Source organism: Scyliorhinus torazame, chromosome 3 (assembly GCF_047496885.1).
Source record: "Scyliorhinus torazame isolate Kashiwa2021f chromosome 3, sScyTor2.1, whole genome shotgun sequence".
In the NCBI taxonomy this organism is placed as follows: Eukaryota; Metazoa; Chordata; class Chondrichthyes; order Carcharhiniformes; family Scyliorhinidae; genus Scyliorhinus; species Scyliorhinus torazame.
In genome coordinates, this window is record NC_092709.1 from 27834184 (window position 1) to 27851945 (window position 17762).

The following is a 17762-nucleotide window of genomic DNA, read 5'->3' on the forward strand; positions in this document are numbered from 1 at the left end:
TATATTTAACCAAGCAGATATAAATATTCAAACTGGGAAGATTAAATGCACAAAACTACCAGATACTATGACACACTGCAGCATACAGGGGAAAGACTGCCTTAGCTATATATCTGCAGTACATTAATAGATGCATTAGAATGAGTTGTCAAGTGATATTTTAAAGGATTTCCGAACCATACACCATATATGTTTTATCTGAAAGTATTTAAGGGAATTTATTTATATACAATGAACCTGTACACATCATGTAGTAAATGAATAAGTAAGATGAATTTGCTTTATAGAAATAATATCCAATAATTAAATAGAAAAAATTAAATCCAAATTGACCTTGGTATGCATTAATGAAATGACAGGTGATTTTAGGAAACTGCTGAGTGCTTCTGCAGGATAAGAAGATTTATCAACCGATGAGTTACTAATCTGTACTAAAAGGAACACACTGGAGTGCATTATTATACAACGGTGCCAGTAATCCTTGTTAAGTGCTTAATTAACTGTTGTAATACCTAACACCGAGAGCTGTCAAAAATTATTAATGCTTTTTTTCATAAAATGCGATAGGAACAAGCACTTCGAATCAATGCAATTCATATATTGTCAATATCTATATAATGGCAATCTAATATGAATGGTTACTATAAATGTTTAAGAATTTCAGTCCAATTCTCTGCTCACCCCATGTTATTAATGCTTATCTTGTCCAATCTAATCACCATCAAATCTCTTGAAATAATGGAGTAATACCATGCAGCTTCAGTCTTTTCTTAGCAACATTAATTGACTTTCCCTCTAGTTTCATATTTGATATCCAACGTTTCAGGTCCAGTGAAGCTATTGTCTTCAGATGTTGCCACAGACTCATTAGCTTCAGTGTTGATATCATTCCTTTCCCTGACCATTGTCTCAGGTTGAAACAGACTGTTTGCAACCCACTTGTGCTGCCTGTTCCTAAGCTTCTGACCTACATTCACTGTATCAGAAAAAACACTTTCTTCCACTTCCATGCACCAAATGCCTTTGTCTCACACCATCTTCTCCTCACCATCAAATGCTCCAATGCTGTGCTGCCCTACTTTCTATGTTCCACCCTCCACAAACTTCACAGCATCCAAAGATCTTTTGCCCATATCCTATCTTACACCAAGTCCTGCTCACCCAACGTTTCTTTGTTCACTGCCTAACACCAACTCTCAGATTCCATACCACCTCAAATTTAGAAATTAATTCTTGCCATTGCTCACTCCTACCTCTGCAATCTTGTCCATACTACCAGCCAGCTTGCTGAGAGTGCTGCGCTCTTCCAAATCTTTCTCTCTTCCTTTCTCTCTTCCTAATCCTTTATTGAACATTCTGAATTCACCCTCTGTGTACCCGAACAGGTGCCAAAATGTGGCGACTAGGGGCTTTTCACAGTATCTTCATTGCAGTGTTAATGTAAGCCGACTTGTGACAATAAAGATTATTATTTTTATTCCTAGTATTACTTTAGCCTCAAAATTGGCAACCACGGATTCAGCCTACTGATCTCACTCCGGAAACCTCTATACTCCCTCTTCTCTGTTGGAACTTGTCTTCTAGTTAATGCCTTTGACTAGATCTTTGGTCACTTTCTTAACATGTTTCGGTTCAGTATCACTTTTTTTTCCTGATTACCCCTCCATTGAGCACTTTGGGATGTTTTCTCTATGTTTAAGTTGCTACATAAATACAAGTTACTGTCATTTGACATTTCTATTAATTCCCATTTTAGTTACCTCAGCTTCACTGGAATTAGCCCCAGTGTCTCAACTTTCATTTCATGACTATAGTTTTTGAACCCTATCATCTCATTCATCGTTGCTCATGTATTCTGTGTGTCTGTTCCAAAATGTTACTGGCCTTTCTTCTAGCTTTATCTACTCAAAGCCTCGAAGAATTGCATACTTAAACTCATATCTCGCTTTCCCTCCCAAATGTGTCACTGCAGAACTCTCCACACTAAATTCCAGTTGCTACTTCACTGCTCCTCCTGTTAATGTGCTTGTGCCCTCTTAAAGTCTTTCAAAGTTCTTCTCGCTGTTTTTCAAATCTTCTACGTTTGTGTCTATTGAATTTTAAGGTTTCTACCTCTATGCCCAATATCTCAACTGCATGAAATAAAATCCTGAATGTTTGGCTTTGGCTGTATTTGCTACCCATTTATAATTGGTGGAGGAATGGTACGGCGAGTTTTATTAAAAGTTCATTGTGTGCTTCTTAAGATATTGTTAGTTAACCTATTTTGTGTCACCTTTAAAAAGGGAAAGACCATCAGAGATTTATAGCACTGAAAGTGAACATGTCACAATTGATTAAATATACAATAGATTCAATATACAAAAGATTAAATACAATCATGGAGCTGAAATAGCAGCGTTTGTACAAATATCTTTTAAAATTGTAATTCCTTTAAATTGCAGTTTGATTCATTGACGATATCCCATGCTTTCGTTTACCCTGGAACATCATGCTGTAAATCCAATCATCCCAAGCCTTGATATGGTTTAATGGTTCTGATTCTTGTTACTTTAGAAGATGCATTGAACCTTTGTGCAATGATATCTGTGTGGAGGCATCACCCACAGAAATTTCTTCTCTGTCCTTAACGGATACCTCACCATTTCTGTTAACAAGCAGATTTCATCATGCAAAAAAGAGCTTAGTCTAATCAGCCTGGGTACAACTTCATAGGAGGTACTTCACAACTCTGAAGTTGTTACAATCAGGAACTAAATATTTAATAGTAAAAATACTATGAACATTTTTACAATAGCCTCATATGTGAAAATATAACAATATTCTAATCTAGAGGTCCTGCCTTATCCACATGCCCATCTAAGTCTGCAACTAATGCATCCAATTATACTTTAGTTATTCTGATGCTTACTGTTTGTGATATTGTCAGCATTTAATCTAATCTGTTATTATTGATTCAGTTGTTCCGAGATTTCAAAAGGTACAACTCATCAATTTTGTCTTAAATTAATATACATCATGCTGTTCATTCATGTGAATTATGACTATATCCATCTTTCGCAATGCACAAAATTCAAATTTGAATTTGTGATTTATCCCAAAAAATTGGGAAGTAAAACCATGTGACATACAGAAAGCTCTCCATGGCTTTCCCTGGAAATGCACAACAGTTTTAAGTATTTCTGATGGAGGATACAGATTTCTACTCTGGCAGGTTATATTCGACAGATCAGAGGTTACAGATAGTGTCTCGAATGATTAGCAACTGCTGTCTTTAAAACAGACAATATCTGAGGAGAAAGATTTACAAAGCAATAATACAATCAAGGGGATCAGATGGCATTTTCAACACAGCAAATGAACCAATTCTGTGTTTCCTTCTGGCCGAGTACTTATTAGCATATACACAAAGGCGTCACATAAGGAATGATGTAATTTGGACCATGTGCTCTCAGAGAAAGGTCCCAATTTTATTGTGATTCAAAATCCCAACATTATTTGCATCCCCTTTTGAGCACTGGAGTCGAGTAACTTTTATGAATGTTATGATGGGACAAAGCCATTTAAACAAGAATATAGCAAAGACTTGCCACTTGAAAGACAACTAATACTTCCTGTTTATTCCTCAAATGTACAGATGACATGGAAAAATACACCTACTGGATTGAAAAACTGGGGAGAAATTGATCTTGCACAACACTGCATATGGGGCATTATCACGTCAGCCTCATGTTATATTCCCATCCGGAATTCAGCTCCATTGATGCCAAGGGAATGCATAGCGAAAAGGGATTTTTTTTTCTTTTAAAAAAAACATTTATAGAGTATCCAATTACCAATTTTTTTTTTTTTTTACAATTAAGGGGTAATTTAGCACGGCCAATCCACCTAACCTGCACATCTTTGGGTTGTGGGGGTGAAGCCCATGGAGACCTGGGGAGAAAGTGCAAACTCCACATGGACAGTGGAGTTGGGATTCGAACCTGGGTCCTCAGCGCCACATGCCGCTGCAAAAAGGATATTTAACAGACAACTGATAGGCTTCCATTACTTTGTGCTGCGGAAGATCAATTTCTGCTCCACCACATTTTGCCAGTGCCGTCGACTCATGTTCAAATTAATATTATTTACATAGGACTTTTAAGTGCAAGTACCACACGCAACAGTTGCGATGAGTGCACCTCTGACACAGGCCGTCATCATCCTGTCCAAGGTCTACCTTCCAAACGCCAGTAGATTCCAAGCACGGTTCAATGGTTACAACGTTCTGTTATCCTCTTGATTATTGCTGCCTGCTCTGCTGCCTGCTGCAGTCAGTTCTGCCGTACAGGTTTTGTAGTCTCTTGTCGTGTTGAGTGCTAAAGAGAACGAGGCAGCCCAGGAACTGCAAAGTTTAACTCACAGAGCAAGTTTTGGACTGAGCCTTCTCTGCGGCGGCGGCGGCAGCAGCAGCTAAAAGGAGAGAATAGATGAACGAGAGATCAATGAAAAAGAGAAAACAAACAATTTCAAACAAAACAAAAGTCCTTTTCTTTTTAAAGAGAAGGAAGTTCAAGAAGGCTTTTGAATTTCTGGACACTGACTCGCTGGAAACATGAGAGATCAAACTTTGCTTCCTCAGTGGGCAAGGTGTTGGTAGATTCTGGATTCCTGAGGTACGGGGAAACAAGGTGGCAGATGACACACCTCTGTGGACTAAAGGGGATTTGAAGACAGGCAAACAAATTGACAGCTTGCGAGTGGCATCAAGCAATTAAATATTATTTTTTGCAAGGGAATTGGACATTTACTGGAGAAGGAAAACATTTTATGCTTGTGTAGAAAGTGGAGCGGGGTGGGACTTATAGGATAACTCTTTCAAGGAGCTGGCATAGATTCAGCTGGCAGGATGGTGGGTTAGTGGGGTTGCAAATTTAAGGGGTGTGATTCTCCAATAATGGGCTTATATCCCCACGCCAGCGTCAAAACGCAGGCGTTTCACTCTGGACTTTCCTTAAGAAAGTCCTGAGCGATTCTACCTGCAGGAGGCTGGCAGGCCCCCGGAGTGCTGCTCGCAGCTCTGGCTGCGATACGGGCCCTGCACTTCCGGTCGGGAGTCTGCGTATGTGCACGGCGGCGGCCTGTGGCGGCCGCCCCGTGTGACATGCTGGACTCGCCCCGCGGATCCTGATGCAAGAAGTAGGTCCCCACGAGATTGCACGTGCCCGTGGATCGGTGCCACCAGATCGCTTGCCTGGCCGTCCATGAGGCCCCCCAGTGAAGGATTCCCCCCCGCCCTCCACCAGGGCGGCCATTCCCAACAGGCAAAACGTGGTTAAAACCACGCCATCGGGAATTCAGCCAGCTTTCCTCGGAGAATCGCTGGGGGGAGGCTCTGTCAATGGCCCCCTACCCGTGCCGCAGAGACCACGTGTGCACGATTCACGGCGATTCTCCAGGGACCAGAGAATCGCAGGAGCGGCGTCGGACCAGATTTCGGTGTTGACGCCCATTCTCCGCCCTGCGCCGATCACGATTTTGGTGTGGAGGCTCGGAGAATCCAGCCCAAGATTACTATCATGATCTTATTAAATGGCAGAGCATCCTTGAGGGTTCGAATGGTTCATATGTTAACTGACAGACTGGACTCCTGCTGACTCTAAATTAGCCTGACCTCCACATTAAAGACATTCACCTCAGATTGGGAAACACATTGTTGCCTCAATATGTACATTGTCCCACCCCAGCACACACACCTTTCCACACTATCTTACTTGCAACCATCTGGCATTTACAACGATGCTTTTCAGTGTGATTTGCAACTTAAAAGAAAATTACAACCAGCTGCAGAACGAACATGTTAAATGCAGGATTGACAAAACTTAAAAACAAAAGTTTGAACAACGAGCTTATCCTTAACCAAAAGATCCCCCTCTTGCTCACCCTGCTGAATAAATGATTGATTGATAAATGCATTTACGAAGCTAAGTTACATACATTCGAATAAGGTGCAGGACATCAGTGCCAGAAAATGAAAGATTCTTGTACTTTGCAGAAGCTGTTGGCTGGATCAGCTGCACCAAGAGCGAGTCTCTGTCTTATGTTAGACCTTTAGTGCTCCACTCATGTCAGCTAATATAGCATTGGATTCAACTGCAGACTTGCCAGAATAGTCTTGATTTTCACCAAGAATAAAGCCCATGCTGCCCAGTAGACTTTGGCATCAGTTTAATATGCAAAATAGGCACAAAGGACCATATCATATTGTGACATGCAATCACTTGGTAACTTTCATCCTGTCAAATTTGCTAATTAGCACAAATCTGCAATCACATCTTCGTCCAATGCAGCCTGCATTAATCGGGGGCACATGTAGATGATCAGCTCTCTCCAAACCTGGAACCAGCAATGTTATCTTCACTGCGCATGCAACATGCACTATTTATGTGGCACATAATTTTGTGTTCAATGTCACAAATCATGAACATACATGTGGGGTAATTGTTGGCGCTCCAAATTTAACAGGGGAACTGATGCATCCAGATGTGCATGGAATTCACTTCAATAATTGATTAGGTATGCTGTAAAAATCACAGTGCTAAACTATGATTGTTTATTCATTTAACGGATGTGGGCATTTCTAGATGCCCTTCAGAAGATTGTGGTGAGCTGCTTTCTTGAACCGCTGCAGTCCCTGAGGTGTAGGTACGCCCTCAGTGCAGTTAGGGAGGGAGTTCCAGGATTTTGTCCCAGCGACAGTGAAGGAACAGTGATATATTTTCATGTCAGGGTGGTGAATGACTTGGAGGGGGACCTCGAGGTGGTGGTGTTCCCAGGTATCTGCTACTCTTGTCCTTCTAGATGGTAGTGGTCGTGGGTTTGGAAGGTGCTGTCTAAGGAACCTTGGTGAGTTACTGCAGTGCATCTTGTAGATGGTACCCAGGTCTGCCACTGTGCATCGGTGGTGGAGAGATTGAATGTTTGTGGAAGGGGTATCAATCAAGCGGGCTGATTTGTCCTGGATGGTGTCAAGCCTCTTGAGTGTTGTTGGAGCTGCACTCATCCAGGCAAATGGAGAGTATTCCATTAAACTCCTGATTTGTGCCTTGTAGATGGTGGGAAGGTTTTGAGGGGGTGGTCAGAAGGTGAGTTGCGCACCGTAGTATTCCTCGCCTTTGACCTGCTCTGGTAGCCACAGTATTAATGTGGCGAGTCCAGTTCAGTTTCTGATCAATGGTAACCCCCAGGATGTTGATTGTGGGAGATTCAACAATGGTAATGCCATTCAATGTCAAGAGGTGATGGTTAGATCCTCCCTTGTAGAAGATGGTAATTGCCTGGCACACGTGTGGCACGAATGTCACTTGTCAGCCCAAACCTGGCTATTGTCCAGGTCTTACTGCTTTTGGACATGGACTGTTTCATTATCTGAGGTACATTGAGAGGACAGTTGTAACTTAATCTAAGAACATGGTCCATTGCTAATTTAATTTCAATCTCAAAATCAATGCCTAAAATGTCATCTTTGCCAGGACAAGTTATCCTGTAGTCGCCCCCTTTAATTCAATTCTTGAAGTGCTGGTCATAACGATAGTACATTCTTTCAGCATAACGGTATCAAACATTCATGTTTGTGGATTAGAGTGTTTAGACAGAAAAGAAAAAAATCAAGGGCCAGAATCGCTGATCACGGGATATAAACCTGGGATGTGTAAGTACTTTCTACAATGGAGATTGCTTTGGAGAATAAGAAAATGAAGGTTGATATTTATAAACACTGAAATTTGGGAAGAAAAAACTTGCTCCTCTGTCAAAATGTTTACTTCAGATCTTACTCAAAGATATTCCATGCCCTTCTCTTTGTTTTAATTTGCCTTGCCATGTATATTTGTCATGCCACAATTACCAAAAGTGATGTCAAATCCCTGCCAAATTGCAGACTGTGTTCTCTGGGCTGACACCATCAAAACCCACTTAAGAAATCGTAATCATGTATACTTTCATATCATTACCCTGGGCTTGATTTGAACATGAGGTCTCAGAAGGAAAGGAGCAATGAATCATAGGAGGATCAAGAGAATCATAGAATTTACAGTGCAGAAGGAGGCCTTTGGCCCACCAAGTCTGCACCGGTCCTTGGAAAGAGCACCCCACCCAAGTCCACTCCTCCACCCTATCCCCGTAACCCAGTAACCCCACCCAACCCAACCCTTTTTGGACACTAAGGGCAATTTAGCATGGCCAATCCACCTAACCTGCACATCTTTGGACTGTGGGAGGAAACTGGAGCACCCGGAGGAAACCCACGCAGACACTGGGAGGACGGTCCGCACAGACCGCGACCCAAGCCGGGATTCGAACCCGGGGCCCTGGAGCCGTGAAGCAACTGTGCTAACCACTGTGCTACCGTGCTGCCCCCGCATTGCTTCCCAGTCTTCGATTACTTCGCCCCATGAAAAGCAGAGCTGGTCTTTCCCCCTCACCTTTCTTTGCTTCTAACTCTTCTTGTTGCTTATCCTTTGCTTCTTGTATAGCTTTCACCTTCGCTTCATGTTCGTCAGCACGTTGCTTCCATTCTTTTCTGTTGTTGAGTATACCATCAAGCATCGGTGTGATAGCCTCATGAAAGCGAGAGAATTCCTGAAAGCAGGAAAGTACACCTATAAAACTAGCCTGCTACCACAGCACCTGAATAGCTATTGCATTGAGATTTTTGAAAAACGACATAATCTTGTCAGAGTTAGAAACATTCAAATTCGGAGAAATATTTTCCTTTTTGTCAAAATACTATGTTTGTTCAAATGGATTTTTAAAATTTGCATAAAGCAAGTAAGTTATGCTTCCTCATTTGTTCATTAAGGGGAAGGAACAATTAAAAGATTTTCCTGCCTTATTTGGAACCTATCAGCAAATAAAACAGTTGAAATTGTTACAATTAATTCTTTCTGGAGCCAGTCCAAAATGAACCACACTTAAGACGTTTAGAGTACAATGTATGTGTGCAGACTGTGGTTTAGTTGTAATGTCAGAGCATGATGTTAATACCGATCAGTTTCGCTGAGGAAAAGTAGTTCGACTGGTGGTGAGAAGGGTCCTCCCTGTCAGTTCCTTCAAAGTGACTGTGGTGGGGAAGAGACCTATCTCCTTCTGAAATGTGCCAAGGAGGCCTGGAAAGAGGGGCAGCGTTTTTGCCGAGATTCATCCTGAGCAGCTCCGTGACGCAGGATACTGTGCTGTACGGACGCACATTGAGATAAAATACCAGCTGCTGCTGGAGGATCATCAACTCGGTGAAAGATGCTCTTTGGTCTGCTGGAAACCTGCTGGTCTTCCAGTCTAAAGGGCTGTTGACGACCTAGACTGTCACAGTCAAAGTTCCAGTGTGACGTGCTGAGGGACACACTAAAGCTTGATACATCCAGCACAATGTTTCAATGGGGAACGGCCACTCTCTAAGGCTCTCACCTCCAGAACAAATTGAGGGGCTGAATGCCATGTAAAACCCCTCGGATTGTATGCTGACATTAAATAAATATTGTAACTGTGGTGAAGCACTTCAGAACATCACACACAGTATTGAAAGAAGCTGATCTTTTTTGGACTTTATATGATGTTCAGATTAAAATGTTGTGTAAAGTACCCTTAGAAATCTTACGGTTTAAGTATATTCTTTGGGGAAAAGGGAATTATTATTTTTTAAAAATTTAGAGTACCCAATTCATTTTTGTCCAATTAGGGGGCAATTTAGCATGGTCAATCCACCTACCCTGCACATCTTTGGGTTGTGGGGGCAAAACCCACGGAAGCACGGGGAGAATGTGCAAACTCCACACGGGCAGCGACCCAAAAGGGAATTATTTTGTTTGTTTGTGATCAATGGTGTCACATTGTCTTCGGGTACTATAGTAGGGCAGATCAGCTATTCAGTCAATATTAGTGTCATCCTTCGTGGTTTTGTCAACATAATTAGCATTCTGAGCTAAAATTGCTGTCCCTCTTTTATATCCAAGCTAACAACAGGCCATCTAAATTAACACAGAGCTGCCTCTGTGAGTAGATTGGTTATTGAGACATGTTCATCAACGGGTAGGATTTTCCAGCCCCACCGTGGCTGGTTTCCCGGCGCAGAAGCGGCTCGCCATTGGCTGCCGGCGGGATCTTCCGATGTCTATGGTGTTTGCTGTGGCTCACCGTCCCACCACCGGGGAGCACACCACAAATAGCAAGACCCCACTGGTGGTAAGGGCTGGATATCCAGCCCGATCTTTCCGATGCTACATAAAGCAGCCCCAAGTGTTCTAAATGAACTATTTTACGATCAATGTTGGCAATGGTGATGGCATTGTCAACAGTAGATTTTGAAACAGGATTCAAAGTTTTAATTCACTACTTTAACAAAAAGCTGGATGTGTGTACAGTTTGGATCCAACGATTACCTTTTAACACCTACAATCTATTTTGTTTGCTATAGGATGTAGTTAATTTGTTTGCGGTAGTAATTGAGTGAAATCATTGAAATAATGACAAAATTCCGTGTGGAGTTTGCACATTCTTCCCGTGTTTTCGTGGGTTTCGCCCCCACAACCCAAAGATGTGCAGGCTAGGTGGATTGGCCACACTAAATTGCCCTTAATTGAAAACAAAAATGAATTGGGTGCTCTAAATTGAAAAAAAAAAAATAATGACAAAATATTTTAACCAAATGCACAGATGTCACAAAAGAAATGATACTGTAACTTATAAAAACATATTGGAAATATATACCTTGTAGACAAATGTGCACACAAAGTCGATGAAACCAACTTGAAGCTTGGGGAGTTCATGAGATTTGTTCCTGTCCATCATAGGCTAGGATTTTAATGAACAAAAACAAACTGTTATAATCTATGAGCATTAAATAGAGAGCTGTGTTACTGTAGAATCAATGAAACATATTGGATTGGATTTAATCATCATGGTGGTGCCCTGCTGACAGGCCCGAAAGCAGGAGGCGATCCCGCTTTGGCAGTCTGCGGGAGCCAGGCCCAAAACTCGCCAGCAGCAGCCAGTTAATTGGTTGCCGGTGGAGTGGCTGTCCCTATTATTATGGCTAGCTGCCCCAAGGAGCTACCAACCAATTGGTGGACCTGCAGCTCAGCAGCGTTAGCAGCACCACCGGGAGTGATGGTCACTGCTGGGACTGCACCTGGAAGAGGAGGATGTAATGGAAGGTCAGCACCCTCACAACCAAGTAAGCAGGGCCGGGGGAAGCCCGGCCCAGTTAGGCAGGTTCTGTTAAAGGGTTTGGTAGGAGTGGCACTGTTGGTGACGGCCATTGCCTTGGGGATGGCCATTGCTGCTGGGAGCACCTGCACAGGCCAAAGAGTACCCAAATAAGAGTTACTTTAGTGCCTTTGGGTAGGAGAGCTGTCCTTCACCTCCTGCGCTGTTGGAAAGGTGGCTCAGAGGTGGCAAGACGACAGCCCTGCCACCACATTTTCGCACACCACTTTACAGCCCTCCACCACATCTCCCGTACCGGCCCAGAAGCCTGGTAAAACCCAAACCATTATTTCTAAAACTCTTCAGTAGATGGATTACGAGGAGAGGTTGAGTAGACTGGGACTGTACTCGTTGGAATTTAGAAGGATGTAGGGGGTGATCTTATAGAAACATATAAAATTATGAAGGGAATAGATAGGATAGATGCGGGCAGGTTGTTTTCACTGGCGGGTGAAAGCAGAACTAGGGGGCAAAGCCTCAAAATAAGGGGAAGTAGATTTAGGACTGAGCATAGGTGGAACTTCTTCACCCAAAGGGTTGTGAACGTATGGAATTCCTTGCCCAGTGAAGCAGTTGAGGCTCCTTCATTAAATGTTTTTAAGATAAAGATAGATAGTTTTTTGAAGAATAAAGGGATTAAGGGTTATGGTGTTCGGGCCGGAAAGTGGAGCTGAGTCCAAAAAAGATCAGCCATGATTTCATTGAATGGCGGAGGAGGCTTGAGGGGCCAGATGGCCTACTCCTGCTCCTAGTTCTTATGTTCTTATGTAAATTGTTTCAGACTGCAACATGGAGCTGGGGATCTTGGCTTGAGAAAAGAGATGGTTGAGGGATAACCAGGTAGAGGTATTTGAAACCATGAAGGGGTTTGAACAGCTAAACGTAGCAAAGGTATTTATACTTGTGGGGAAGTCCAAAACTTGGAGTTATAAACAGAAGATGTTTATATATTCAACAGAAAGTTCAGGAGAATGGTCTTTGACAAGAGAATAGTTAGAATGTGAGACTTGCTACCGCATGAAGCAGCATAGACGCATTTAAGGGAAATCTAGATAAATTTGTGAGGGACAAAGGAATAAAAGAGTATGCTGATAAGGTGGGATGAAGTAGGGTAGGAGGATGCTCATGGGGCTTAGACCAGCCCAGACTGGATGGCCTACTTTGTGCTGTAAAATCTACCTAAAACTGAAGAGTTTGAATATTGTTTCATACTCACAATGGGATTCTGTTGTAAAACCGTTCTTTCCAGGTCTCCCTGTTCCCAGAATTCAGCTGCTACTAACAAAGCCACCTGTACAACAACACAACCCAGCAGATCAGTACAGCTCGGAATTCAGTCTGCACATTTACTACAATTACCTTCATAATTCAATCCAACACCACATTTTCATTGTTTATTTTTCTATCCAAGTATGAGCCCAGAATGCATGGTAGTGGGTAACGCAATTGAGAATAACACCTACACTGCTCTCATTCACTGCTGGTCACACCTGGTCTGCAGGTTTTGTGACGTTTGTCCATTTTGTTTTAGTATTTTGAATTTCTTACCTATTTAGCTATCCCCAGGCCGCGCCTCATCGCCCGGCATAAACCACAGGCGGACAATTTGATCCCAGACAGCTCGTGATACCATATTTCAAGTGAGGTGAAAGAGAGCTGATTGAAGTGATTGTCCTTCAGATCTTTCCTCCTTGTGCGTAAGTTCAATCTTTCCACATCCTTGGAACGTTTGCTATGTTCGATTCATTCTTGGCGTGTCGTCATCACTGGCAAATCCAGCATTTATTGCCCATCCAGAATTGCACTCGAGAAGATGGTGCACCATTTTCTTGAACCACAATAGTTTTTTTGTAGCAGTTTGGTAAAGGTGAGAGGATTGCTCGGTCAGAGAACAGTTAGGAGTAAACCATATTGCCCAGTTGGTTGTAAATGGTGTCCACAAGTTAAAGGGGGGGGGGGTGTCGTTGACTTTAAGAAGCTGACAGCATGCAAGTTGATGGTCCTTTGTGCTCAAGGATGATAGCAGCAACAATAAAAGGACCATAAGTTCACAATGAATTTGCATGACGATAAACTAATGATCCAATATGTGACTCCCATCAACTACCTGATGTCAATGGGAATGGTCTTCTGCTTGCTTCCCCTGATATTGTCTCTTGCAGTTTGCCTCTACACTGGTACATCTTTGTCGCTCAAAGCCCTTCAACTCTTTCTCCCACTTCAGTCCACTGTTTCCGCCTGTAACTGGCAATGGGGACTCCCAAGAATCAAAACTCAAGTTATACTGCTTCAAATGAATTGGTACTTTGTCACCTTCCACCTGACTACAAATGGTGTTGTTGTTTTAAAGCAACATATGATACCCATATTTTATCTGAGTACAGTGAGTTTTGATAATATTCCAATAGTCCATAATAAAAACTAGGTTTTTTTTTCACCTACTCGATCTATCATTTCCACAGACTATAAACCCCTGTTCGCAATGTTAACATGCTCTTGGCACGATCTCCTTCTGATGTCAATCTAATGATATCATTGCCCCATTTAAAACAGGTGGATTCATGTCTTTTTTCATGTGGCAGACAGAAAAATGACTTTGGGACACCTTCGTGAAACTGGCCGGTACCAGCAGTGTGCAATAGGCACGTAGGCAGTGAACAGCCTGTTGTATATTGTAAACATTTTTATTTCTTATTGACTTGGAAAATACTGGCAAGGTTTTTTTTTTCATTTCAAGCAAAGGTGACAGTTGGGACGAGGGACTAGGAAACCAGCCATCAAAAAGAGGTTGAACCATCGTCTGTGAGCTTCAGTGAAAACAAGACCGAGTGTGGCGAAAAGATTAGCTGCCATTTTGAGCAGCTGCCATAGACCAGTGTCACCTCCTTTTAAATGTTATTAACTAATAAAAAGCAAGAATTTCTACACCCGCGTTTGCATGATGTACAGTACACAACAATGGGAAACACACTTCCGCTCATTAAGAATAAGGAGATCTAAACCGTGAAGTGATAAATAGTCTAAAGTGTTTATGAGGCCATTATACTGTAGTCCCTCTTTTAAGCATTCAGCCATCTCTGTCCATGGAGGAGTTAATAACCATTGACTAGTCGCTGCCATTTTGAAACACATTGACAATAAAGGTTGAGATCCAATAGTTTATATCAATGATGCAGATTCAGGCACATGGGCTGATTCTATTGGCGTGTTACGCAGTGGCTTCATCGTTCATGCAAATCTTCCGATGGAGTCACGCCCCAGGTGATGACCATTTTGTTTTAGATCTGAATATTGAAGACATCAGGAGGTGCCCAATCAGGCGGGCATCAGTTTGAATTCTGGGTTGCATGAGAAGTAGCTTCATCTGAGAACTCACCTGGCTCTGAACCTCCCAGGGTTTGGCGATGGCCGACAAGTCACATCCTGTCATCATCATGGCCCTGGATGTGACAAGAGCAAGTATTAAAGGTCAGCTGCGGCTTCCCAAAGAGTCCATAAAGGCTTTCCTCAATCACCGGCAGTGTCCTCGATGGGATTTAAAAAATATTTTTCTTACATGACAATCTCTTTCTTGGTCGTCTCCAGCGACATGTAATCCACCCAGGCCGTCTCATCCTCATACGTTTTCGACAGGTCAACAATTTTTTGAAACATCGTTCTCTTTCTGTAAGAACGAAAAGGCGAAACAACCTGTGAGTTATTTGTCTTTGTACTGAGCCGTTCATACACTCCAAAAAGCAAAGTGAACCCTCCCTAGTGGGCCCCTCTCCCAACTACTTTACTGGAGATTTCAGCATGATGACAATGCTGTTCTGATTTTTCGCTTGTTCAGCTAATGGAGGATGCTTTTTTAAAAAAAAAAGTATTTTATTTGAAGTGTTTCCATTTTAACAAATAATACAACAAAACCACAGGAACGATTCAGCTGAGCAAAAACATCTCAACATACAGAAATAAAGGGAGGCGGGCGCGGGACAGGAGAACAGCAATATGGCTGGTCCAGTACAACCATTAGACTCACCATGGTGCCTCTGTAGGCATTGCCAGAGAATAATAGAGAGAAGGATAAGGCCCTGAAAACATGGTAAACTAGTGCACACCTTCCCACACTGCAATTGGTCACGACCACCATGAAAATTCAGGATAGGTTCGTCACGCCACGTTCAAGCGCACACCAGAACATACCTCACTCAACTCCAACAACTCCAGAGGCATCACAACGCACCGTCACGTCCTCCCCTCGGATATCAGACCCGTCTGTACCCTTGCAGGAGCCAATCATGGATTCTTTAGCCCCACCATGACAGAAATAAAATATTTGAAAGAAAATTCGAGCGAATACCAATTCCAAAAGAGAATTTTACATATGCCACAAGATTCAACAAAACCCTAACCTCAGACACTGTACAGAATGATCATTATAACACATTGCTATACAGAGAGGACCAGCAAATATTATACAATCGATTCGGATTAAAGTCAGTGCCTCCCAATGAACTAACCGAGCCAGGATTAAGAAAAGGAAGACTACTACGGATCTCAGAATAAAAAGGACCCGGACATAGCCATAGGCTCATGATCCTCCAGCTCACGTCTTCCACCATCTGACAAAAAAGAGAAAAGCTGCTCATTTAGACGAAGGGACATCCCAACCATGAATGAGGGCAACAGGATATCAATCACATACAGTACCCGATCCAACCCCGTACCCTTGTACACTCATGAGTCAGCAAACGCAGGATACTCAAAACATATCAAGATTCAGCCTCTCAGGATGTCCCTAAGCGTGAGAAGTGTGGGCGAGGACCAGCAAACCACACACATATGTTCTGGGGCTGTGCGAAGTTGGAGAGGGTGTTCGGGACGCTATCAAAGATTGTGTGGGGGGGTGAAAAGGACGAGTCGGACCCTATGGTGGCGATTTTTGGGGTGTCGGAAATGCCGGAGCTGATGGAGGGGAGGAAGGCCAAGGTTGTCTCCTTCGCCTCTCTAGTTACCCGGCAAAGGATTTTGCTGAAATGGCGGTCGATTATGCTGCCGGGGGTGGCGGCCTGGATGGGAGACCTGTACGACTTTCTCCGGCTGGAGAAGATTATGTTTGAATTGAGGGGATCAATGACAATGTTCGAGGAATTGTTTGTCGCGGGGGAGGGAGGGGGTGAAAAGGGGGGAAAACTTGTACAAACTGTGAATGGTGAGTTGTGGAGAATTTTCTTCGATTTATTTATGTTGTTGTACGTTTAAATATTTTTGGAATAAATTACATTTTTTTAAAAAGATCTCCCTGCTAAGTGACCTGGCCTAGTCCACCCCGGTCTGACACATAGGAGTCAGTATCCATAGGATACTCAACGCGTGCCAGGACATACCACCCAGCCAGCCTCACTCCTCACTAACCCCACCCTGGGCAACGCATTGGTCCCACCGACATTCGAAAGATCACGTCAACCTCAACCGAGGAAACTCCACTTCCGAGGAGAAGAAGAAACAGCAGGGCACCCATTCATTGGGAGTCTTGGGAGGGGGAGTTCGTTCACTCCCCCGGATAGGGTAAGGGAAAGCTCCCGGAACCCAATAGAACAAATTGGGACCAGCAATGGCACATTCCTCACCCAGATAAAGAGAAACAAAAAACCCTAAGGGAGGAACGCCCGAATTAACCAAAGAAATTCGGACCAGCACAGTTTATCATTGCAAGGAGGATACCAGGGGGCAGAGCCGTTGTACCTCAACAGAGGGAAAAAAAACTGCCTCCTCATGGAAGACCCAACTACGATGGGGAGGGCACGCAGGAAACAATTATATAAGACCTCTTGGAGAAGGGTGATTAACTCCCCCAACAAGTCTACCCCCAAACCGGAGATGGGCTCCAACAACATAGAGGTATAGCATACAATCTCGCACTGTAACGATTTGAGCAGGGATTAACTGACCACACCCAGGCATGTGGCACCACCCATTGCCCCCCTACTCCAAAAGCTCCAGACTGCCAACCACTAAGAGGGATCAAAGGAACCCAGTCCTCTCTCAGATACATGGGTCTGGATTCGCCGTTCCTGAGACTAAGTGTTGACGCTGGAGGCTGATCCGTGGACTTTCATGACAGCAAAACTGGCGCCGAACCTGGATTGATTCAGCGACTGTGAACGGGCTAGTGCTGGCGCCATGTGGAACACAATCGATTTCAATGAAAAACGGTGCGGGATTCGCCAGGTCCATGATTGACACTCGGGAGTCTGACAAGCTGCAGCCGCACATATACACTTCACGCCCCACACACACCGTTCCAGCCAACAAGATGGCGCTGGTTGTGCTGGAGCGCGCCCATACAGTTGATTGGTCAGCTGGGGCCAGAGGGCACCGAGGGGGCTGCCCGGGGGGGGGGGGACACCTATATGACTCGTGGCCCTAGGTTCACAGCGGGCAGTCAGCGGCGTGTGCAGCTGCATGGTCGCCTTTCCGGCTGTGGCAATGGCGTTCCATGCCCGTCCACCCCAACCCCACAACCCACCTCCTGGCCG

The 17762-nt window shown here is 43.6% G+C and overlaps 1 protein-coding gene across 1 annotated transcript in view; it reads right to left on the reverse strand.

Annotated features, from left to right (window-relative positions):
- Positions 1 to 2404: 2404 nt before the first annotated feature.
- LOC140408367 (rod cGMP-specific 3',5'-cyclic phosphodiesterase subunit beta-like) overlaps positions 2405 to 17762 on the reverse strand; it is a 93551-nt gene continuing 78193 nt past the window's right edge. Inside the window, exons 17-22 of the mRNA XM_072495468.1 lie at positions 14798 to 14905; positions 14618 to 14681; positions 12458 to 12532; positions 10744 to 10827; positions 8463 to 8619; positions 2405 to 4452 (exon numbers count right to left, since the gene is read on the reverse strand). Coding sequence (XP_072351569.1) covers positions 4394 to 4452; positions 8463 to 8619; positions 10744 to 10827; positions 12458 to 12532; positions 14618 to 14681; positions 14798 to 14905 — 547 coding nt within the window. The 3' untranslated portion in view covers positions 2405 to 4393. The remainder of the gene's footprint in view (positions 4453 to 8462; positions 8620 to 10743; positions 10828 to 12457; positions 12533 to 14617; positions 14682 to 14797; positions 14906 to 17762) is intronic.